This window comes from Mesoplodon bidens, assembly GCF_964165515.1.
Source record: "Mesoplodon bidens genome assembly, chromosome: 16".
In the NCBI taxonomy this organism is placed as follows: domain Eukaryota; kingdom Metazoa; phylum Chordata; class Mammalia; order Artiodactyla; family Ziphiidae; genus Mesoplodon; species Mesoplodon bidens.
This window is the reverse complement of record NC_138173.1, coordinates 7880495-7906461: the sequence shown is the minus strand read 5'-3', so window position 1 is coordinate 7906461 and position 25967 is coordinate 7880495. Positions and strand designations below refer to the sequence as shown.

The 25967-nt window shown below is 36.2% G+C and overlaps 1 protein-coding gene across 1 annotated transcript; it reads left to right on the top strand.

The window, feature by feature from the left end:
* Positions 1–2216: 2216 nt before the first annotated feature.
* On the top strand, positions 2217–3188 carry LOC308629979 (AP-3 complex subunit sigma-2-like). The gene has a single exon (XM_081258390.1). The coding sequence runs from the start codon at positions 2305–2307 to the stop codon at positions 2884–2886; it is 582 nt and encodes a 193-aa protein (XP_081114516.1). The 5' UTR covers positions 2217–2304; the 3' UTR covers positions 2887–3188.
* Positions 3189–25967: the final 22779 nt, after the last annotated feature.

Sequence of the window (25967 nt, the reverse complement as noted above, 5' to 3'; positions counted from 1 at the left end):
AAATTTCTCCAAATTTGGCAGAAGACATAAACTTACAGATTCAAGAAGCTGAGTGAACCCTGAAAAGGCTAAATCTAAAGACACATCATAGTTAAACTTCTGAAAATTAAAGACAAAGAAGAAAATCTTGAAGGCAGTCAGAGGGAAACACAGGAAACAATTTGAATGATAACAGATTTCTTATCAGAAACCATGGAGGCCAGAAAGAAGTAGCATTGCATTTTTCAAGTGCTGAAATAAGTCAACCCAGAATTCTGTATCCAGAGAAAATGTTTTCCGGAATGAAGAAGAAATTAAGACATTCTCAGATTGAAAGGAAAACTAAGAGAATTCATTGCTTGTAGACCTACTGTAAAAGAATGACTAAAAGAAATCCTCTAAACAGAAAGGAAATGATAAAAGAAGGAATTTTGCAACACCAGGAAGGAAGAAGGAAGAAGAGAATGAACAAAAACATGAGTCAATATAAGACTTTCCTTCTTCTCTTACATTTTTATAACTATATTTAATGTTTGAAGCAAAAATTATTATAACTGTGTAATGTGGTCCTCTGTTTATGTAGAAGAAAAATTAAAGCTAATTATGTTATACATGGGGAAGGGTAAATGGACATAAAGGGAAGTAAGGTTTCTATACTCTACTCAAACACATAAAATGTCGACATTAGTAGACTGTAAGTTATGCTGATATAGTATAATATGCAAAGTAACTACTAATATAGTTATGGAAACAGATACACTTAAAAACATGGATAAATCAAAATGAAATTCTAAAGAAAGTTTAAGGAACTGACAAGAAGATAGGAAAAAAGAGAAACAAATGAAAAACAGAGAGAGCAAACAGAAAAAAATTAAAACTTCTCATTAATTACAGAAAATGTAAATAGTCTGAATATATTGAATTAAAAGATAGAGGTGGGCATAATAGATTTAAAAAACAAAAAGAAAACATGACCTAACTACTGACTATCTACAAGAAACTTGCTTCAAATATAATGATATGTGTAGGTTGAAAGTGAAATGGTGAACTGAGATATACTACACAAACACTAATCAAAAGAAAGCAGGAGTGGCTATATTAATGTCAGATTAAGTGGACTTCAAGGCAAAGAAAATCACTGGAGACAGAGTGTCAATCCACTAGGAAGACACAGGAATCCTAAATTTGTATGAACCAAAAAGCCAAGCTGCAAAACTTGTGAAGCAAAAACTGATAGAACTGAAAGGAGAGAGACAAATCCACAATTATAGCCGAAGACTTCAAAACCCCATCTCAACAACTGACAAAACAGCTAGACAGAAAATCATCAGGGATAGAACTCAACAAGACCATCAACCAAAAGGATCTAATCAATATTTATAAAGCACTCTACCTACCACCAGCAGAATATACATTATTTTCATGCATCCATGGAACATATGCCAAAATAAATATTTTCCTGGGCCATAAAACAAATCTTGACAAATTTAAAGGAATTGAAATCACATGGAGTGTTCTCTCTAACCACAATGGAATAACACTAGAAACCAAGAACAGGAAGAGATCAGGAGAATCCCCAAACACCTGGCAACTAAAACAGCACACATAAATAATCTGTTGGTCAAGGAAGAAGTCTTGAGACAATTAACAAATACATTGAACTTAGTGAAAATGAAAGCAAAACATCAAAAATTGTGGGATGCTGCTAAAGCAGTGCTTAGATGAAAATCTGAAGCCCTAAATGCTTACAGACAAAAAAGGAAAAGTCCCAAATCAATAATCTAAGCTCTCACTTCAAGAACTTAGAAGATGAAGAGCAAAATAAACCTATAGTCAAGGAGAAAAAAAAAAACCAGCAAAAATCAATAAAATTGAAAACAGACACACAATAGAAAAGTCAATGAAACATAAGTTTTTATTTGAAAAGATCAATAAAATAGACAAAACTCCAGCAAGACTGACAAATAAAAAGAGAGGAGAGAAATTTCTATTATCAGCTTGAAACAAAAGATCACACTACAGAGTTTGCATACACTGAAAGAATAAGAGAATACTCTGAGCAACCCTAGACACATAAATTTGACAGTTTAGATGAAATAGATTAATTCCGTGAAAAGTGTATAAACTACTCCAACTCATCCAATGAACAGCCCAATAACAACTAATGAAATTAAATTTATACACACATATATATATATGTATATACACATATTAATAAAATAGAATAAAAACCCAGAAATGGTTCCATATAAGTATGACCAGGTTGTAGTGGAAGGAGAGGCTCTCTGGTAGCAGCTGGTGGTGAAAGGACTGTGGCGGGCAAAGATGATTCAGGCAATCCTGGTTTTCAATAACCACAGGAAGCCGTGGCTTGTCAGCTTCTACCAGTGTTTCCCAGAAGAAATTCAACAGCAGATTATTCGAAAGATCTTCCATCTAGCTCTCAAAAGGGATGACAACATCTGTAAGTTCTTGGGGGGTGGAAGTGTGATTGGTGGGTCTGACTACAAACTGATTTATTGGCATGATGCTACCCTCTACTTTGTATTTTGTGGGGATTCATCAGAGAGTGAACGTGGGATCTTGGACCTCATCCAGGATTTTGTGGAGACTCTGGACAAGTGTTTCGAAAATGTTTGTGAATTGGATTTGATCTTCCATATGGATAAGGGGCACTACGTTCTTCAGGAGGTGGTGATGGGTAGGATGGTGCTGGAAATAAACATGAATGAAATCATGGCTCACACTGAAGCTCAGAACAGGCTGGAGAAATCCGAGGGTGGTCTTCCAGCAGCACCCACCCGGGCAGCGTCCACCATGAAAAACATCGGCCTGCCGGAGATGCCTTGGATTATCAACATTGGCGATCTGAAGATCAAGGTCCCCAACCTGTCGCAGTTTGTCTGACGGTAGAAGACGGCTGAACTGAGTCCTTGGAACCAGCAAAGCCGAGCCAGTCCTGCAGCAAAACCCGATCTGTGCCCTAGAGGAGTCCAGCCTCGGGCCCTGGCCCCTGCTGTCCTGCAGCGGGAAAGAGTCCTGTGTCCACTGCCAGCCTGTGCTTGCTTCTCACATGTGCCGCCTTGCCCCTCTCTCCTACACGCGGCCACTGCAGATGAGAAGGGTCCTGGCTTCCTCAGTGGGGTACAGGTGCCCAAGCCACTCGCCCCCTTTACCTGCCATGTGCAGCCACTCCCAGGGATTGCAGGCTGTCGTGAGAACAGAACCTCACCACAAGGATGTTCTCCGACTAGAGTCTTCAACCTTAGCACCACGAGGCTCCCGGAGGTCCTGTAGCATTGACTTCCCTGGTGAGGTGCCATAGCTAGAAAAGGGCCAAACCTCTAGACTTGGGGATGTGGTGAGTGGCAAACAAGGGCAGGAAGTTATGAGGTCCAGAGTTGCCTACTGGATCTACTAGAGCTGGCACACCCAGAATCCTTCTGTATAGCCAAGCTGTCTCATCAGCACCTCCTGAGGTACACACTCCCCACTGCCACAGTCCTGGCTCTGCTCTCCCAGGTGTTTATGTGCAGGACACAACCCAAGTCACAGGCCTGTTGTTTGCCTGCCCCCCGACATTTCCGCCAACAGGGAGGGCACAGCCCACAGCCAGAGGGGCCCCCCTCAAAGGGGAGGAGCCCCGTGTCTGCAGAAGGCAAAGATGACAACATGTGGAGCATCTCAGAATCATGACTCTTCCAGGTTTAAAATACATTCTCCTCCCGAGGCGCAGACAGGTCCGTTGCTGTGTTATGAACGATGAGTCTTTGTCCAGGAAACCCGCTGCTGTCTACACCAGCTTCTGGAGCCTGAGAGCCTGAGCTGGGGTCATGTGTTCTGGACCTGGCCCAGGGGGAGGCTGGGGACACGGGCAGCGTGCTGGCTGAGACTGGTGGCAGTGCAGCATCTTCTCCCCAGTGTGCGAGGGGCCCCTGCCTGAGCTCCTTCTGGGCACGCCCTGTTCCCCTCAGATGACGGTGCCCTAGAGCTAGCTGTGGAAACCTGTAAATGTTTACATGTGATAAGAGGCTTTCTTCCTGTGGTTAACTTAAAGCTGACGCTGCTCCTCAAAATAGCGCCTTTTACTCCTGCACTGCCTCGGGACCAGGTCTCAGGTATGATGTTGAGCTGCCTTGAGATTCAGGAGCTCGCTGCACCGTCATGGTGAAGTCTCCCGGCCTGGGAACTTCTCGTGCCTGCCGGCCGGTGGCCCAAACTGTCTCGTCAGGCCTCCTGATGCTGTCGTAGAGCCCGTCTGAGATGGTGTCCGGCAGGACCATGGTCAGGACCACGTCTTTTCCTGCTTTGAACCGTGCTTCTTGTGGTTGGTGCTCTTTGCTCCCTGTAGCCTCTTAACCTCAGTCTTTTGGAACATCGACGATAACCACAGAGATGGGCAGTGTTGATCAGAAGAGTTTACTTTTTTTTTTTTTTACAGACATTTCAGCATACTCACATCCCTTTCTTTCATATTTGCTGAAAGTGATATAGGAACAAAATGATAGTTATTTTGTACCTACTGTAAGATGGCATGAGCGACATGCTTCCACAATCCTTATAACGGACACTGTTATCTCCATTTTGCAAGTCAAGAAAATAAGAATCAGAGAGGTCAAGTAACTGGCTTTAGGTCACAAGGGCTAAGAACTGAGACTGTCTGTCTGCCTAAATCCACAGTTCATTTTTTTTCACTGCTCAGAATGGCCTCTCCCAATTTTATTTTCTTTCTTATGGATAAGGAAACCTCAGAAAGGTTAGGTACCTTCTCAGAAACTGTGATAAAACCCAGCTTGGTTCTTCTCAGAAACTGTGATAAAAACTGGCTTGGTAGCCAGCAGCAGCATCAGAGAGTGTAAGAGCTGGAGGGTCCTCCACATGCCTCCGTTGAGCTGGTGGCGAAGCAGGAGCCCAGAGTGTTAGGTGTTATGTCAAGGTTCACAAAGCTAGAATGAAGTCATTTTTCTTTTTTTTAAATTTTTATTGGAGTACAGTTGATTTACAATGTTGTGTTAGTTACAGGTATACAGCAAAGTGAATCAGTTACACGTATAAAAAAAAGTATGGCCAATGAATTTTTGACAAAATGTAGAAGAATTCAATGGAGAATGAATAGTCTTTTCAAAAAATGGTGTTAAGCAATTAGAAATTTATAACCAGACATTGAATCTTGGCATAATCTCACATCTTATATAAAAATTCGGTAAAAAAGGATCATAGATTTAAATATAAAATATACGATTATAAAAATTTTAGCTGATAACATAGGAGAAAATCTTTGAGAGAGAACTAGGGTTTGGTGAAAATCCTTAGATGTGATACTAAAAGCATGATGGATAAAAAAAAATAAAATTGTTAAATTAGACTTCATCACAATTAAAAACTTTTGCTCTATAAAAGACTCCATGAAGATGAGGAAAAGTTATAGATTGGAAGAAAATATACGAACACCACATATCTGAAAAAGGGCTCAAAACCCAATAGTGAGAAGCACACAATCCCTTTAGAACATAGGCGACATCCATTTCACTGAAAAGAATATAAAGGCAAGCAAATGAAAAGATGCTCATCACTAGTCATCAGGGAAATGCAAATGAAGACCACACCGGGAAATCACTGGATATCTATTAGAATGGCTAAAACTAAAAATAGTGATAACACCAAATGCTGGTAAGGATGTGAGGACACTCAATCTCTTGTAAATTGCTGGTGGGTATGTAAAATGATACACAACCACTCTGGAAAATATTTTGGCATTTTCTTAAAAAAAACTATACACTCACTGTGTATCAGCAAATTAATTCCTGAGCATTTATCACAGAGAAATAAAAATTTAAATCCACACAAAAACATACACACAATTCATAGCAGCTTTATTTGTAATAGCCAAAACCTGGAAACAGCCAAAATGTCTCTCAATAGTTGAACAAAGTGAGATAGAGTTGTCCCATGTCCCAAGACCACCAAGGATACCAAAATCCACTAATGCTCAAGTCCCATATATAAAATGTGTAGTATTTGCATATAACTCATGCACATCCTCCTGTATATTTTTAAGTCATCTCTAGATCTTACACTTAATACAGTGTAAATGCTATACAATTTAAATAGCTGTCAGCGTGTGGCAAATTTAAGTTTTGCTTCTTGGAAATTTCTGGAATTTTTATTTTGTCTTGCGTACTTCTGATCTGCAGTTGGTTGAATCCCTGGATTCAAAACCTGAAAATATAGAGGCTCAAATGTATAGCCATATGAATCTTCAACAATAACAACGAACAAACTATTGATACGCTCGGTAACTTGGATGTATCTCAGAGATCTTATGTGGTTGGGAGAAAAACTCAGTCTCAGCCGGTCCCATGCTGTATTTACAAAACATTTATTAAATCACAAAATTATAAGACGGAAAAGAGATGAACGGTTGTCAGGAATCAGAGATGGTGGAGGTGTCTCTGATAAGGGTTAGCACGTGGCTCATCTTTGTGGTGATGTGATAGCTGTATCTTCGTTGTGTGGTAGTGGTTGTGTGAATTTACCTGTGTAACAAGTTGACAGAAACGTAGGCACACATATTAAATTCATCTGTCTTTGTTGAAGTTTCTCAGTAATCTCTTGGATGAAGCTCATCCTCTATTGGGTTTCTCAGGTTAGTTTCATGAATAGAGTATTTCTTAAGATCCTGCAAGTTTATAACTACTTTTCTATAGCCTTGACATTTGAAGAATAGTTTGGCTGAATATAAAATCCTTGGTTCCACGTGTGCTTTATTGAGTTTCTGAAAATGTTGCTCCATTCTTCTACTGCTTCATGTGCAGCTGTCAAGAAGTCAGTGGTCAACAGATTGACTCTCCTCAGTAAATCACTATGGCTTAGCTGGATATAAAATTCATTGATTCTCACTTTGTTGTGCAGAATTTCTTTAAAATGTTGGTTTACTGTTTTCTTGCTTTGGACATGGTTGCCAAGAAGTCTTGTCAACAGGATTTTCTTTCCTTTCTGAATGACTATATTTTTTTCCCTGGATCCCCTTAATATTTTTTCTCAATCTTTAATTTTGTTTTAAGTCTATAATATTTATTTATTTATTTTTTTTTTAAATTTTTTAATTAGTTTCTGCTTTATAACAAAGTGAATCAGTCATACATATACATCTGTTCCCACATCCCTTCCCTCAATAGATTTATAAGGATACATCAGTTTTCTAAGATAGGCCGTGGGGACTTTCAATGTATAGATGTAGGTCTCCTTTTATTCCCAGGAAGTTTTCTAGAATAATAGTTTAAAATATTAGATAATTCTATTGATTTCTTCTTTTTTTCCATGAATAATTATATGAATGTATTCTATCTTCTTTTCTTATCTTCTATTGCTACCATGTCATCTGTGATTCTTTCCACTTTTTAAAATAACTTTTTCATTCTTTTGGCTTTTCTTCATGTCTCTTATTTAACTTTTCATTTAAATCTCTTCTGTCCTGGGCTGATTGTAATTTAGATTTAATTTCTTTTCATTTTGAATTCCCAATAGCCACTGCTATCATAGCACCTCTCAGACATGTTTCAAGTATTTCCCATTAAGGATGACACTCTCCTATTTGGGATGATTTTCCCTGTGTTCCATTATCTCTAGGCTTCATGCTGCCATTTCCTCTTTTCTACACAGTTTCCGCTTGACTCTCACCACAACCCTTGTTTCTGAAGCTGTCTTATAAATTTGGATGTTTATCTTTCTATTTACAGGTAATTTGAAGGAAATTAGAGTTGTCTCATTAATTTGAAGGTAATATTTCCAAATCTGTTCCTACATGGCTAGGTAACTCCCAGATAGTCTGTTTCAGATCATTGCAGGAGTAGAGTAGCTAAATATGTCTTTCATTATTAAAATGAGGCAGTAATTTTGACAGTGTAATATTGGCACAGGGATAGACATATAAATAAATAGTTGAGACTAGGGACTCCAGAAATATATCACACATACAACTTACATTGATTTGTGACCAAGAATGCCAATTCGGTCAATGGATGAAGAATATACTTTTTAACAAGTGATACTGGGACAAGAAAAAAAAGAACATTGACTCTTATGACATATGTGAAAATTAACAAAATGAATCATAGGCCTAAAAGTAACAGTTAAAATGATAAAATTTCTAAAATAAAATATGGGCAAAATCTTCTCAGCCTTGAGATAGGCAAAGACTTTTTAAGATACAAAAGCATTAACCATTAAAGAAAAAAATGATAAATTTGACTTTATCAAAAAACTTGCTTGTTGAAAGATTTAATTAAGAAAACAAAAAGGGAAGCCACAGAATGGGAGAAAATACATGCAATACATATTTGACCAAAGACTTGTAGCCTTACCTTATACAATTCAGTAGTAAAAAGAGGATAAACCCAACAGTACAGAGCAAAATATTTGAACGGTTGCTTCAAAAAAGATAAACTACAAATGGCACATGAAAACATGCTCAAAGTCATCAGCCAACAGAGAAATGCAAATCCAAAGCAAAATGAGTTCCACTACTCACAAACTAGAATGGCTAAAGTTAAAAAAAACGTTAGCAATAGCAAGTGTTGGTTTGTGGAACTTCTATGCATTTCCAGTGCAAATGTAAAATGATACCCTCACTTTGGGAAACTGGCAGTTTCTTTAATGTTAGCCATACATTTTCCATACGATCTAGCAATTCCACTTTTAGGTATTTACCAAAGAGAAATGAAAATATATGTCTATGTAAAAACTTGCACCTGAAAGTTTGTAGTAGCTTTATTCATAAAAGTCAAAAATTGTAAACATATCCATAAGCTGGTGAATAGATGAACAAATAGTGGTAATATACATGCTACAGGATATTACTAAGCAATAAAAAGGAACAAACTACTGATACATTTAACAATACGGGTGGATCTCAAAAATAGTATGCAAAGAGGTAAAGCCAGACACAAAAGAACATATTGAATGATTCTCTTTATCTAGAAATGACAAATCTAATGTATAGGGATGGAAAGTGCATCAGTGGTTGACTAAGACCAGAGGTGGGCTGGATTAACTGGGAAAGAGCACAAAGGAATTATTCCATATCTTATCGTGATGATGGTTGCATGTGTCAAACTCATTACACTGTTCACTTAAAATGGACTCATCTTTTAAATGAGTTTTAAATGAGTTATGCTGCAATGGAGTTGATAAGTTATAAAAATGTTGAAAAGAAATCTTTCAATATTTAAAAATATTGGAAAGATAGAGTGGTATAGGAAATTGACTATTATAATTCTTTCAACTAGTGAGATCCCTTTGAACAATATATTTTAAAAATATTAGTCCAAATAAAGTCCAGAAGTAGTCACTTAAAATCATTAGTAAATATGCATATACAGATATGTATATATGTATATATATTTATCATCTATATTTCCTAAATATTTTATCAAATAGAGACTACTTGCTTCTTGGAAACCAGCCATAGCGTAAGACAATTTCCTCTGATCTTTTTGTAAATCTATTTTGTGTTGTTACAATGATTATTTTCATGCATGTATTACTGAAGTATTAGTCACAGTATATCTGTTTTAAAATATGCTTCATTTTCTTTCTTCTTATGCTTTTCTAAGTGTTGGCTGACACCTGTCTTCTACATCAGAAAAGTGAAAAGTCAAAAACCTTTCACTTATTACAGTGTTCTGAAGGTTCATTTTCTTATAATTCAGGGATTTTGCAGACCTATTCCCCGCATCTTGAGGAGTACAAACCATCCCATTCTAACAGTAACTCATTTGAAAACATCACCAACCTTAACCATCTGCTTCCAACTTCTAAAATATGACCAGCAATGATCTTTAGAAAAGCAGAAATTTCAGTTGATATATTCAATGACTATTTGTTTCATAAAATTCATGCTCCTAGTTCATAATCCTGAATCTTTATGTACAGTTTCTGCAGAGTCAGAGTTGTGAAAGTAGATAGATGCATAAAAAAGGTTGTTTCTTTCTAACCTAACTGCTAAATACATATATATTAGTTTGCTAAGGCCGCCATAACAAAATACCACAGATTTAGTGGCTTAAACATTTCCAGAGGCTAGAAGTCCAAGATCAAGGTGTCAGTAGGGTTGGTTTCTCCCGAGGCCTCTCTCTTTGGCTTGTAGTTGTCTGCCTTTTCACCGTGTCCTCACTTGGTGTTTCCTCTCTGTGTGTGTACATCCCTGGTATCTTCCTGTGTGTCCAAATTTCCTCTCCTTATGACACAGGTCAGAAACTAACAGCCTTATTTTAGCTTAATTACTACTTTAGAAGCCATATCTCCAAACACGGTCACATTCTGAGGTAGTGGGGATTAAGACTTCAATGTATGAATTTCGGGGGGGGGGACGATTCAGTCCATAACATCACATGACTCATCATCCCCTTTCATGTGGTTCTTTAGCCCCATAAGATGTCAATAGACGCCCACAGTAAAAACTGTGCCACAGCAGAATATTCTGCTAGACCCTCAATGAACAGTGCTCTGAGTGAAATCATCTTCCTTCTCAAGTTTTGCTTGAATGCAGAATGTACATTCATGTCAGAGAATACTCACTTTGGCAATTTAGAAACAAATCTTCTTGTGCAAAGTTTGACCCACTTTACTAACTCTGTGAATAATATTCTGAGAGGAAATGACTATCATTTCACAAAAACTCATTATAGAGCTTGGCCACAATCTTATTAAGTAGCTATTGTATTATTGTACGATCAGAGTCATCACATCTGGAACTTTCAAAGGGAACTCCATCTCTGTTACAGCTGACTCCAGAATATGTGCCAAGTATTTTTAAAAAACATTCACCTTCTGCGACGTATGTTTTTGCGAGCATGTGGTTTACATTTGTGTTGAATTTCTTATCCATCTGTCCACAAGAATGGATACGTTTTATCGAGCATTTCCTGAGTTCACATTGGAAAAGTATTATTATCCCAAAATATTGACGACCAAAAGGAAAGAGATAAGGTTGCACTTTCGTCAGCAGATGAGTCCTTGTTTCAAAAATGAACATGGAGTTTCAGCCAATTCCTTTTTTTAAAAATTATTTATTTGTTTGTTTTTATTGTTGGCTGTGTTGGGTCGTTGTTGCTGCCCACGGGCTTTTTCTAGTTATGGCGAACGGGGGCTACTCTTCGTTGCAGTGCGTGGGCTTCTCACTGTCTTGGCTTCTCTTGTTGCGGATCATGGGCTCTAGGCATGCAGGCTTCAGTAGTTGTGGCTTGTGGGCACTAGAGCGCAGGCTCAGTAGTTGTGGTGCACAGGCTTAGTTGTTCCGTGGCATGTGGGATCTTCCCGGGCCAGGGCTTGAACCCATGTCCCCTGCATTGGCAGGAGGATTCTTAACCACTGCACCACCAGGGAAGCCCTCAGCTGATTCTTGTGCACATAGAAATCAAAATTGTGCTTTTTTGTGGTTCCATCTTCCTGCACTGTAAACTTTGAGCCACCATCAAAATAGGTAAAGACATCTAGAATGTAACTGATTTAACCACCATAAGTTGAAGTTGAGAAGAAATTGTCATTATCACCAGAATTACTGCCAGTGATTTATAGATTCATATATTTTGGTATATATGCTATATACCAAACATATTAAATAGGCATAGCTGTTCTAAGGTGGTTTACACAGCATTCCACAATTGCCAAGGATGTTTTGGTAATTCTGCACCATTTCTTCTGTAGCAGAAGTGTATCGCAAGTTCTTTCCTTGGAATACATTGGCTTCTACCTTTTCCCAGCCTCGCCTTCTTTGTTTCCTGCAGCACTGTGGAGCAGTTGTCATATGTGAGGTAATGACCACATTCACAGAGGTCTAAACTGGTACTGTATACCCAAACTTAGTCTCTAGGTGGGTTTTATTTGTCTCAAGCACTCTTAATCTTTTAACTTTTCCTGTATAAAATCAGGAGACTTCACATAAAAATGTAGAAACTTTTGTGAGTTTGTTTTTTTCTAAAATTACTAGTATTGGTTGTATTTCAGGAAGTTGAGTCCTGGTTTAAAAACATACAGACACACATGTAAATATAACACCTATCCATATAAAATTTTATAAAATTGGCAGTGATATTATTAATACTATCACAGTAAGGTGATGAATTTTGCATTAAAGGATAAAATCATTGAAAATATAAACAAAATGCGATGTCCTACTACCTAAAATAGACAAGAAACATTTATAATTCACCTAGCTTTATCAATGTGCTTCTGAAATCTTAGGTCATTCAAAAGTTAAAACCAAAATACAGTTTCATAAATATCTGAAAGCTTTCCAAACTTTTCTTTCATTTGTTCATTCAATCTTTTCTCTAATCAATAATAAGAAATGATTTTATATTAGGTGAAAAAGACTATCCAAGCTGTGGTTTTTGAAATAACTTTGAGTAGCAGGGGAAGGTGTGGAGGTGTTACGTTGGATGAATGTCACTATGATTGGTAGAGAAAATGCTACTTTGAAGGAACACAACCTGTATTAGACACACTCAGTATCCATATCCATACATACATGCACATACTCATACCTCCAAATAATGAGTGTTTCCAGTAGAAATTCCCGCCCAACATTTTTTGGGAAATTTAGGTTTTCTGAATCCTGAATCCTGAGGAAAATTAATGCCTAAACTGGGAAAATGGAGAAAAGAATTATAGTTTTCATGTGAAAATTAAAATTGAACAATCTATGGAGAGATGTTACTGGTTGGAAGGAATCCACAGATGCCAAGTAAAAAGCAGGAGAGAGAGATACTAACACTGTGGAGTGGAAGGTCAAAGTTGACACTTCCCGGATCTGGCACAGGAGCAGGTGGGACAGAGGTGGTCTATCTAGTAGCCTACTTGTAACTTGTAACTTGTAACTATGTTGTGACTGCGTTTGTGGCCCTCTCTGGCTAACAGTGAGTCAATGTGGTAAATTAAATATTAATAAGTTATGCACATACTTTACACAAACCCTGTTGGTGGTATTCCAAGAAATAACAAGTTTTGGAAGCCAAATGAGTCCTTCAATTGGAATTTTAACACATGCCCTTGATAGGAGATCTGAATGTTACATTATGCAGACACTACCTAATAATGCTTATTAGAGTTTTCCGTTATTTTAATATTTGCTACAGGTGACAGTTCTTTGTAAATGCCATCAAAAGTAGCAGTTCTATTTTTTTTTTTTTTTTTTTTTGCAGTACGCGGGCCTCTCACTGTTGTGGCCTCTCCCGTTGCGGAGCACAGGCTCTGGACATGCAGGCTCAGCGGCCACGGCTCACGGGCCCAGCCGCTCCGCGGCATGTGGGATCTTCCCGGACAGGGGCACGAACCCGTGTCCCCTGCATCGGCAGGCGAACTCTCAACCACTGATTCACCAGGGAAGCCCAACATTTCTTACTTCCTAAACAATTGTTTAAAGATATCTATAATAATCAGGAAAGAGAATGAAGAATGTTGGAAATATTTTATGACTAACCTAATGTTTCAGGAATTCCTGATACTTCTCAGGAATTCTGATTTTTTGTTTCCAAATTCTGAAGATTAGTGTCTGTTGGGAATTTTGAAACATTATCTTCCACTAACTTCAGGAGTTTTATGGAGTCAGAATTTCTAATTTTAAAGCATGTTTTCAGTCACTTATTTGGAGGCTCAGCTAATAGTCTAATTTGACATATATGGAAAATTTATGATTTTCTTTTCTGGGGCAAAACAGAGAAGTACTTTATGCTCAACCTGTTTGCATGTGAATGTGTGTATGCATGTGTAGGATATTAAATAGATAGTTTTTGGTAAAACAGAAACAATGGGCTAATAATTTTGAAAAAATATAGTACACTTTCTATTTTCATATAAAATGAATTAATCTACACTTAATACAATGCATTACTTATTCACATCTTATTTAATAACAAGTAAAGAACCTTAAAACTTTTACTTGACCTTCCTCTTCTATTCTGTTTACTTTGCCAAGGAAAGAGATGCTGTGAATATTGAGATTTGTATCAAAGATTTCTAAAATCACCCACAAGTATAGACTTAAAGGACTTTAAAAACCCGATTGTTCACACACTTGTAATGATGACTCATATCTTATAAAGCTAGCTTGAAACCACACAGATCTTTCTGTACTTAAAAAATGTAAATGACTTTTTTGCCCATGGGGAGATTAATAAATTCACTAAGGTGAAAAAAAAATGAATTCTGTCTTCCCCAGTAAGAAAATTGCTCAAAGATTAATTTAGCCTGTTTAATTCTGCTCTCAAATGTTTCTCAGAGCTCTAAAATATTTTTCTACCTTCCTTGCACCTGGGGCATCAATTTGATTATTTTTACTCTTGAATTCAATGTGTCTACTTTCTTCTATATCGAGCTATTTTCATTTTCATTCAGTTCATTTTACTCTTGGTTTCTTTTTTATTTTTCTAGATGATTATTGCTATTCATATTTTGCTGATAATCTCCTTTTATATTATTTTGGGCTCAAAGCTGGAAGGAATATGTAATAGATATTCATGTTCCCCTCTTTTTTCCAGTCTCAATCCTTTCTTTTCCTATACATAAATACACATCATAAGTGTTGATAAACTTGTGGTTTGTTCAATACTAGACCCACAGCTTTTTCAAGGAAATAACATTTTAAGCTGAGGGAGGCCGTAACGAACTTTAACAAACCTTTAGTAACAACCTCCAGACTTCCAAGATCCTATAGTATTTACTAAAAGGGAAAACTGAGTCAAATTTCACATATTTTATGTGTGTCATCTTTATCAAAAAATACAGTTGACTGTGACATATTTTTTTCACTGCCTGTTTTAAACAGCACAGTGGTTGCTCTGTGGCTGTTATTACTCTTGAGGTCGATGCCTGGTGATTTATTTCTGATATAATCAACTTTATACTATAAAATGCAATGTGCTATATAAAAGTAAGATGATTCTCTTATTGTTTATTACATTTTATTTTCTTCCCCTCATATTACTCTGGCTAGATTTCCTTATAAAATATGCCAGATTTTATTGTTTGGTTTATACTTGATATCAAAATTCATTTGGTTTCTTTAAGTCCTTCCTTTTTATACTTGTATTTTGTAAATGATGAAGAATTTCACTTTGACTTGAAATAATAGACATTTTTTAAAACAACAAGACCTGATATCTTTTCTGCTAAAGGAATCAATCTTAATGGAAATACTTACTCTGATGAGAGTAGCACTAGAAAAGCATTGTTTTGCTAATAAAACCAATATGGTGTCTTGTCATTTTGCTTTCATCATTTTGCTTGACTTCATCAATACCTCTAAAATTTTTAACTTTAAAGAATTTCTTAATCTGTGATAAAATTTTGCAAAATCAAGAACACTAAAGCTAAGGGTACTGTATTCTTCCTCGATGCTCCACTCAAGACATGAAAAATGTCCAATGGGGCTTTTAACCCAGATCCGTGAACTTACAAAACTGCTATGAAATAGGGAAAGGACAGTGATTAAGTTCCAGTCTATTGCATCATTGCTTCAAGTTGTTTCTACTCTGCATATTACGTGCTTGATTAATTCCTGGGGCAGGGGTGAGGGACAGATCATTAATGACTACAGAAGTACATACAGGGAGGCAGAGGAGCTGGCACATTCACCTCTCCTAAGTGGCATCTGACTGCTTTAATAACTAGGGGGTAACACTCAGCACTCATGACACATGCTCAGGCCAGATGCTTCCATTTATTGGGCACAAAAACTGATGTTGCCTCTGCTAATGAAAAATGAATTGAAAGAGCAAGAAGATACCGTTTCAATAAGGCTAGGGAAAAGATGCAACTTATAAACTGTCCACAGACTACAGAATAAGTGAAATGTTATGACAAGGAAAAATATGTGTTGGTAACATAGCTTGACTCATATTTCAAGAGCAAAATTGAAACCATACTTCTGGAGGGTACAGATGGTGACAACTGGAAAGGCGCTCTGAAATGCTACTCTTTCAGGATGTGACATGCAGACCCTCCTCTGCCCAATCATTTTCATGTGTAGGATAAATATATCTCAGGAAGTAGCAGCAGTTTTGCTCCTAAGTTCTGGGTTAGAAGACTGAGAGGGGGAAGGGGTGAAGAAGAAGGTAACATATTAAAATAAAAGGAATACATTCTTTAAAACAACATGAATGTTACATTAATAAAACATTACACACACAATAGGGCCAAAACCCAATAATTGCATGAAGAAGTGAGTATTGTTAAGGTCTGGTTATTGGCTCACAGGGCAGAGTATATATGGCTAAATTAGTAGATTATTAATTATTACCACCTTAAAAAGTAGTAGATTATTTTGAATCAAAGTCAATATAAATTTTTATCTGAATATCATGGTTACATGAATTCCCAGAGAATTAAATATCTAAGCAAAAATGAGGGTAACAAATAATGTCTAATCTAGATTTCTCCTTTATTTTTGATTTTTAAATTTCCTTTTAATTTTTAACTTTTTATTAAAGCTAAAAATAATGGTTTTAAAAAAGTATAACACAGTAATCACTTTTCAGGCAAAAGTGCCTGAAAGCTGTGTGCAATGATAATTTCTTATGATATATTTTTAGGTTAATGAATCTTGGATAAGAATTTAAATTCTCAGATGATGAGTGAAACTTGAATGGGCTCAGGGATATAGCTCAACTCATCACCTATGAATTTAGAGTTTTATATTGAGTGAGTTTTACACAATTTAAAAAATTTGTTCTCTGAAGTGGGGCTGTGGAGGTTCTCCTTGATTCCACTGAGCCAGATAAACACAGTACCTCTTATTCACCCTGAACTAGGAGTGCTCCAGGAGGCTCATGTCAAATAGTGTCCAAGGACATGGTGAGGGCACGGATTTTCTGTGCTGCACACCCTGCACCCCTGCTGCTGGCATGTGGTGACTCATACCAGGTGCATAATGAGTGCATTGTTGAATGAGTGAATGAATGAAACACTTTCTGCACTCTTTTTGTAAAACTTTCTTCTCTGTTTCACTGACTCCTGGCTTTCCACGTAACAGGAGAAGTTAGTCTGTCAGCTCCTTCTCAGTGCTGTGTGTGTGTGTGTGTGTGTGTGTGATGTACACACCCATTGACACTTGTGTTTCCTCCTTGTTCACTTGCCCATTCAATACCTTTGTTATTTAAAGTTCAATTTTCTTCTCTTCAAGTTCTATACTCCCTAAGTATGGAAGTCACCCAGAGGTACAGTTGCATGTTTTCACATACCATGTATTCTTGTGACACTTGAATGCAAGTCTGCAAAACCTTTTCCAGGGCTCTAAAACCACACACCTACCTGCCAAATGGATAATTTCCACTTAAAATTTCATAGATAAATCACACCATTCATGATTCAAACAAATATTCTCATTTTCCAAATTTGTTCTTCTTTTTATATTCCCTTTCATCCATTCTTTGGAGTCAAAATGGTTATCTTAGCACTCGAGATTATTTCTCTGCTCTTCACCCAATCAGACACCAAGTCCTGAAATCTATTTCCTTAATATTTTCCTATTCATCTGCTCCTTGTCTTTCTTTACGACACTCTATTGGCCCATTCTTAATGACTTACGACTCATATTCGGATCCAATAGCATCCTTACTACTCCCTACCTCCATCCTCACCCTCCTCCCTCCATCTTCTGCACTGTTAGAGGTATCTTTTGAAAATCCAACCTGACCATGTCACTCTTCTACTCAAATCTCTTTATTTTGCTCTAAGATTTCAAAGTAATATTTAAACTCTTCAGTTTAGTATATAAAGCCTTCCACAAACTGGCCTGTCCCTACTTTTCCAGCTTCACCTTTCACCATTGTGCCCTAGGCTTCTGTAATATGTACCTAGCTACCTGTAATTAAGAAGTTCTCTCTCATTCACGCTTCCATGTTTTCATTCTTCATATTACTTCTGCCTGAGATACTTCTGCCTTGAACCCCTTATCTTCCCCTGCCTACCTCCCTACCATTTCTTCTCTTAAAATATGTTCACCCACTGGAAACTCCTCCTCAGCTATACTTTGGTCTGTATGATTTACATGTTCCCCTTTTATTCTCCTGTCATTCTAAAAGCATCACACTTGTCACATTGAATGATCATTTCCTCACCATGAGCTCCTTGAGGACAAGTAACTCCCTATTCAACTTTGTATGCCCAGAATATATCACAGTGCCTGACACATAGTAAACACTCATTAATGTTTGCTGAATGAATAAGTTCAAGGCAGAAGTTCATAGGCAGAAGTCTGGGGTTTAATTATGTCTTGGACACAAAGAAAAACATGGTTCTGATAATGGATAATTTGGCTCTGACTTACTGTGAAATTTCACACATCTTTCCAGATATTTGGATTTCAATGATAAGATTAAAAGCATGCTATTAATATAGCCATGATAGTTAGAGTAGGGTTATGAGTTTGGATTTAATGTATCAAGTTTAGTGATTGTTTTCATTAGTCTTTAGGTTTTATGTTCATGTGAAACTTGAACTAAACCGAGCTGCTTGAGTTTCATTATGAAACTAAAGCTTGTATCTCCTCATATTAAAACCTCAGTTTAAAACTCAGCAGTTTCAGGGGATCATTTCATAAAAATGTCAATTCCTGCAGTTTTGGAATTGAGTGACAGCCAAAAGTTTTAGCAAAACATCTGAGCAGAATTACTCACCAGTACTTCACAAATGGTGAATAAAACATAGCAAGACTGAAAAGTAGAGATCCCAGTTACATTATTTTTTATCTATAAATTAAATGTGTTTTGAACAAAAATTCTGATCTCAGGAAAATTTCTTATAACTTTAAAATATTCAAAGGGTCACCTAATATTTTTGACCCACCTCTCACATTCTTATTCTTCACTCCCTTCAAATTTTCAGAGAACCTGAAATCCTGACCCTAGGTTTCTGGAATATTCTCATCTACTTGTGATTCTTTTCTTCAAAAGAAAACTGATTTGAAATTACTTGGAGCCATTTTACCATGTGAAAAGTAGGAAAACTGCTTAACCACCTGGTGTCTTATTTCTCAATCACTGACACTCTGATGGAAGAGTTTATACACTGTTTATGGTGAAGTTTTATGTAGGTTATTTCAAGCAGAAAAGTGTATTGATTATTCAACAAAAAGCATGTATGCGAAAGTCAACTTTATCATTGGGCTAAATTCTTAATATCCAGAGTATTTCGTCTGCCAAATTTCAACGTGAAATTTTTATAAGATTCTTATATTTGATCTCCCACTAAAACATGTCTACAGCTTTAATGTCATTTATAAGGTCTGTGTTACCGTTACTTATAATTTACATGAAAAGATTTTAAATTGAATTAATTTTATCTTCTGACACATTCTGACTTGTTCTAATTCTTTTTGATTACTCACTACTTTTTCATATTCCATAGCGAGCACTAACTTAATATAAGGTCAATCTCCTTAATGGGCATGTTTTACAGTCTTTCTCTATTATTACTTAGTCTCATTATTAACTTTTGTTGGCATCTGAAGCAGTGTTGATCAGCACAACTGTCAAGAAAAGAAGAAATATGAAAGTTTTCAAAGAAGCACAATGTGTGCTGTATTACACTTAAAAATCACTGTTTGCATTCTATGCAATCTTTTATTTAAAAATACATGCATGATCATTTCCCTAAGAAGAACATATGTGGGCATCTAAAGTAGATGTTGTCTAATTTTCATGAAATCACCTGCTTTAGTTGGGATACAACTAATCATATCAATAATTTGAAAAGATAAGATGCAATATGAAGAAAGATTGATTTTCAACATAACAGTGTGAGATGCTCTATGGACCTAATCCCCATTAGAATGGATGAAAATTAATTTAAAAAACATGACTAACCCTTTAAAGCCTCTGAAAATGATCTTCAGGGCATACAAATGAAGAAATATCTAATCAAGAAAATCTATAAAAATTCCATCGAAAAATCAAGACTACTCCCTCCCTCACCTCTCCTATCAGTCAAGAACACAGGAATACCTCTCTCTTCAGTTCCCAGTAGGAGGAGCTCCCAGTAGGAGAAGCATGACATCAACATTTCTCATCCTGTCTGTTCCTGAGGTTAAGTTCTGAGCAGGTGCTTTTGAGTGATGAGGAGCCAGCCTCTGCTCATTAAACAAAGGCTCTACCTTGAGCAGGGAGCAGCTGAGACTATTTGGACCAAGATTTTCCTTACCCAGGCTTGTAAAACAATGGTTCCATACTAGAAAAAGCAAGCAAAGAGGGCCTTAGGCTGCTGTCCATTACCTGCCACCAAGCACTCAGCTCCTAGAGTGGGAATATCACTCTGAGTGGAGCTTACCATTTTCCCACCCCCAGCTTCAAATTCCTGGCTCAGGGATTTGTCTGGGCTGGGAATCAGGTTGTAAACAGAGAGCACCTAAATGTTTTTCAAAGGAACTGATATCATTTGCAGCATAACATAGTGAAGTTCAAGCCTAAAGGTGCTCTCAAAAACATTGGGGGTTGTGTTAGGGGACAACTGGAAGAAGAATCAAGATACAGGCTGAAGTTTAAGCTAACTAGTTTGCGGGAGAGAATTAGGGAAGGGGACAGTTGGGAGGAGCCCTCCTGGGGTGAGAACAGACACCAAACACTGAGCTTGGGAACTGTTCCTTAGAAGGAGCCCAAGTTTGATTGGATTAGTTTGTAGAATAATTTATGCCATAAAGCACTGTTGAAGCTATAGAGCAATCAGCCTGTGATCAGTGTAGCCTAGTAGCTAGGTGTGGTCAGGGAAAGAGAAGAAGGATCCTTGTAAAAGCCATTGTCATTCCAGAGTAAACGTGGGCATACCCAAAGCTGTGCCTTCTTCAGAATCAACATCACAGGCTTAACACTATGGAAGAAATAACTGAAATAACCCAGTGAGTCACTGAACAAATAAACCAGCAAACAAACAAACAAACAAACAACAAAACAAGCCCCCAAATGAGAGGGAACCTGTAACCAGATTTGCTAAATATATTATCAAAAATGTCCAGTTAATAAAAATATGAGACATGCAAATAAGTAAGAAAGTATGATCCATACACCGGAAAAAATATTCTGGCAGCATAAACTGCCTGTGAGAGTGATCAGATGTGGGATATAATAGAAAAGGCCCTCAAAAAGTATGTTCTTTTTGAAGTAATGGAAGATATGATGACAATACTGTATGAAATAGTATCAATAAAGAAATAGAAAAGAACCATATGAAAATCTTGGTGTTGAAAAATACAATAATTGAAATGAAGAATTCAATAGAGGGGCTCAATAGTAAATTTTATTTGTCAGAAGGAAGAATGATCAAACTTGAAGGTAGATTGATCAATGCATTCTGAAAAACAAAGAGGAAAAAGAATGAAGAAAAGTGAAAAAATCTTCATAGGAAAGTGGGATTCTGCTAAAAACATAAAAAATGCATAATGAGAGTACCTGAAAAAGAGATGAGAATAAGAAGAGCAGGAAATATTAGGACAAAGAACTACAAAGTCCCCAAATTTACTAAAAAAGTAATTAATGTGCACATTCAGAAACTTCAACAAATTGAAAGTAGGATAAACACAAAGAGATCCACAAACAGACACATCATAGTAAAATAGAGACTGTCATATAGAGTGAAGTAAGTCAGAAAGAGAAAAACAAATACTGTATGCTAACACATATATATGGAATCTAAAAAAAATGTTTTGAAGAACCTAGGGGCAGGACAGGAATAAAGATGCAGACATAGAGAATGGACTTGAGGACACGGGGAGGGGGAAGGGTAAGCTGGGACAAAGTGAGACAATGGCATGGACATATATACACTACCAAATGTAAAATAGATAGCTAGGGGGAAGCAGCTGCATAGCACAGGGAGATCAGCTCTGTGTTTTGTGTCTACCTAGAGGGGTGGGAGAGGGAGGGTGGGAGGGAGACACAAGGGGGAGGAGATATGGGGTTGTATGTATATGTATAGCTGATTCACTTTGTTATAAAACAGCAACTAACACACCATTGTAAAGCAATTATACTCCAATAAAGATGTTAAAAAAAAAAGATAAGGAGAAAATCTTGAAAGCAATAAGAGAACAATGACACATCACTTACAAGGGAACTCCAATAGTATATCAGCTTACTTCTCAGCAGAAAGGTAGTGGGATGGCATATTCAAAGCACCTAAAGATAAAAACTGCCAACCAAGATGACTATATTCAGCAGAGCTATCTTTCAAAAGTGAAGTGATATAAAGACATCCCCAGATAAACAAAAACTGAGAGAATGTGTTACTTGCAGGCATGCCTTACCAGAAATACTGAAGAAAGTTCTTTAGACTGAAAGCAGGTGACTACAGAAGATAATATGAATCCACACAAAGAAATAAAAAGCACTGCTAAAGTAGCTATGAAATTATAAAAGATAGTATAAGTGCATTTTTTCTCATTTCTTTTCTGATTTAAAAAAGGTATAAAATAATATGTATATAATATATTCTTGGGCTCATAACATATAGAAATGTAATATATTTGTAATATAGTTGCCAATAACAGCACAAAAGAAGTGTGTGGGAACAAAGCTGTACTGGGCCAAGGAAATGACTACAGATGGTAAATTAATTATAACAGAGTATTGTTGAACTTGTAACTTTAAAGATGTAATCTGTGGACTACAGATGGTAAATTAATTATAACAGAGTATTTTTGAACTTGTAACTTTAATAGATGTAATCTGTGTAACAATAATATTACAAAAATGAAGAAATGGAATATAGGAGTAATATTTTAATATTATATATAATATCATAAATATATATGTCCCTAATAACAAAGCACCAAAATATATGAAGTGAAAACTGAGAGAAATAAAGGATGAAATAAGACAACTTAATGATAAGAGTTGGAGACTTTAGTATCCCACTTTCAATAATGTATACAGCAACTACACAAAATATCAACAAGATCAATAAGGAAAGAGAAACACAATAAAAATGCAACATACTTAAAGACATAAAACTTATAGGATCTAGCTAAAGCAGTGCCTATAGGGAATTTATAGCTGTAAATTCCTATATTAAGAAAAAGGGAAGAAAGAAAATTAATATCCTTACTTTTCCCCTTAAAACACTGAGAAAAGAAGGGCAAAATAAGCTTAAAGTAAGCAAAAGGAAGGAAGTAATGTATATTAGAAAGGGAGTTAATGAAAAAGGGAATAGAAAAGCAGAGACAATCAATAAAATGAAGAGGCAATTCTTTGAGAAGATTAACCAAATTGATATACCTTTAGTTAGACTGATTGAAGAGAGAGAGGTTGCATAGAGAGAGAACTCAAATTATTAGAATCAGAAATGAAAAAGGAGGCATTATTGCCAACCTTACAGAAATAAAAAGGATTGTAAAGGAAAACCACAAAAAACTCCTGTATGCCAATATCATGTTTTTCAATAAATTAGATCATTTAGATGAATGGACAAATTCCTAGAAATCCACAGACTTCCAAAACTGACTCAAAGAGAAATAGATAACCTAAATAAACCTATAAAAATGTAGGAGGGCTTCCCTGGTGGGGCAGTGGTTGAGAGTCCACCTGCCGATGCAGGGGACACGGGTTCGTACCCCGGTCCGGGAGGATCCCACATGCCGTGGAGCAGCTGGGTCCGTGAGCCATGGCTGCTGAGCCTGCGCGTCCGGAGCCCGCACTCCGCAACAGGAGAGGCCACAACAGTGAGAGGCCCGCGTTCTGCAAAAAAAAAAAAAAAAAAAAAAAAAGATAATTATTTATCAGCTCAAGTAAGACTTTTTACATTGACTGCAGATGATAATAGGTGAATATTGGTCTAGTCTGAATCTCTACTCTGGAATGCCAGAAAGTGAAATTTAAACACTATTACATATTGACAGGCTCTAATGGATAAAATGAAGGCAGAATATCTTAGTTAAAGTAAAGAAAAGCTTACGCTGACAAAACAAATAATTCCTCTTGGTTGTGAACAGAACTGATGTTTTATCTATAGCTACTGCCTATTTCATATTGGAAGTTTGCATTTTATTCCTGCAGTGGTTAAAATTAAAATAAATTATTTATATTAAAATTAATTGTACTTTAACGGTAAAAATTTGCATTTTGTGCTATAATAGCTATAGTGATTCCAGTAACAAGCAATGGCTTATAGTTGTTCTTTACTGTATTTTTAAATAAACTGTTATCAAAAAATTTAAATATTAAACATTTTAGTAATCAGTAGGAGCTAAGAGACCAAAAAAAAATCTCATAAGAGAAGCATGAAATAGTAAATAGGAAAAGGGACAGAACTAATTATTTGTGAATTCTTAAACTGTCTAGAGACTGACATTTTCTTATTTTATTCTTGACAAAATTCCTACCTGGCTATTGTTTACCTGAAGCAAAACCCGATCCACAAAGAAATGTAGGACCCTGTTCAAGTTCACATAGTTAGTCAGAGGCAGAGTCAGACTTGGAATGCAAGTCTATCTGGCCCCAAAGCCTATGTTTTCTCTGCTACAACTCACTGCTTTTGAGAGGAATCCTTTATTTAACTCCATAAACTTAATATCATTAGGAGTTTTCTTTTTTTCTGAAGCATTTTTTTATATTATTTATTCTTTAAAAACACCTCTATTGGAGTATAATTGCTTTACAATGGTGTGTTAGTTTCTGCTGTATAACAAAGTGAATCAGCTATACATATACATATATCCCCATATCTCCTCCCTCTTGTGTCTCCCTCCCACCCTCCCTATCCCACCCCTCTAGGTGGTCACAAAGCACCAAGCTGATCTCTGTGTGCTATGCAGCTGCTTCCCACTAGCTATCTATTTTACAGTTGGTAGTGTATATTAGTCCATGCAAGTATTTTAAGAAGGAGGAAAATATTATTAAGACAGTTTGAAATTTAAGAAAAAGATCATTCTGAGAAAATCTAATGGTAAAGATGTTTTAAAATCAAACATTTATTGTTTATATGTAGAAATAATGCTGCTCCTGCTGCTGTTATTAATGATGGTGATGGTAACAAATTTTAAAAATAGATAAAAGATAGGGGTAGGAGATTAAGAGGTACAAACAATCATGTATAAGATAAATAAGCTACAAGGATATATTGTATAGCACAGAGAATATAGCCAATATTTTATAATAACTATAAGTGGAGTATAACCTTTAAAAATTGTGAGTCACTATGCTGTACATCTATAACTTATATAATATTATACATCAACTATACCTCAATTTAAAAAATAAATTTAAAAAAATTTAAAAATAAGTAAAAGAGATACACTGAAAGACTAGGAGATGATGCTATATAAAAGGATTTAAAAATACATATGAGACAAATGGTAGCCAAAAGAAAGCTGATGTAGATATATTAATGTCATACAAAATAGTCTTTAAGACAAAGAACATTATTAGGGATAAAGAAAGTAACTACATAATTATACATAGTGCAATGCACCAAGATGATAGAAAAATTCTAAACTTGTATGCATTTAACAAAACAAATTCAAAATACATAAAACAATATTAATATCATGAAATATAAGGAAACACAGAGAAACAATTCCAGAATAAAAGAAACTAAAGACACATGAAACTAATAGAATGCATGACCATGGATTTAATCTTACATCAAGAGAAAAAAACAATATTGTTACCAAGAACATCATTGGACAATTAGTGAAATTCAAATGTGGATTTTATATTCTTTATTTCATGAATTTGATTAGATTACTGTGTGATGTAAAAGATTATTTTTGTTTCTAAGAAATACATGCTGAAATATTTAGGAGTAAAGAGGCATGATGTCTGTAATTAATTTCTAAATGGCTTACACATGCACACTGCAGGAGAGACAGAGGGACAGACAGAGGAATAGATGAAGATAAATAATGTAAATCTGGCAAAATCCTTTTTAAAATATTGTGTGTCTAGATTGCAGTGTCCTCCAAAAAGATATGTCCAAGTCCTCACATCCAGTACCTGTGACTGTGA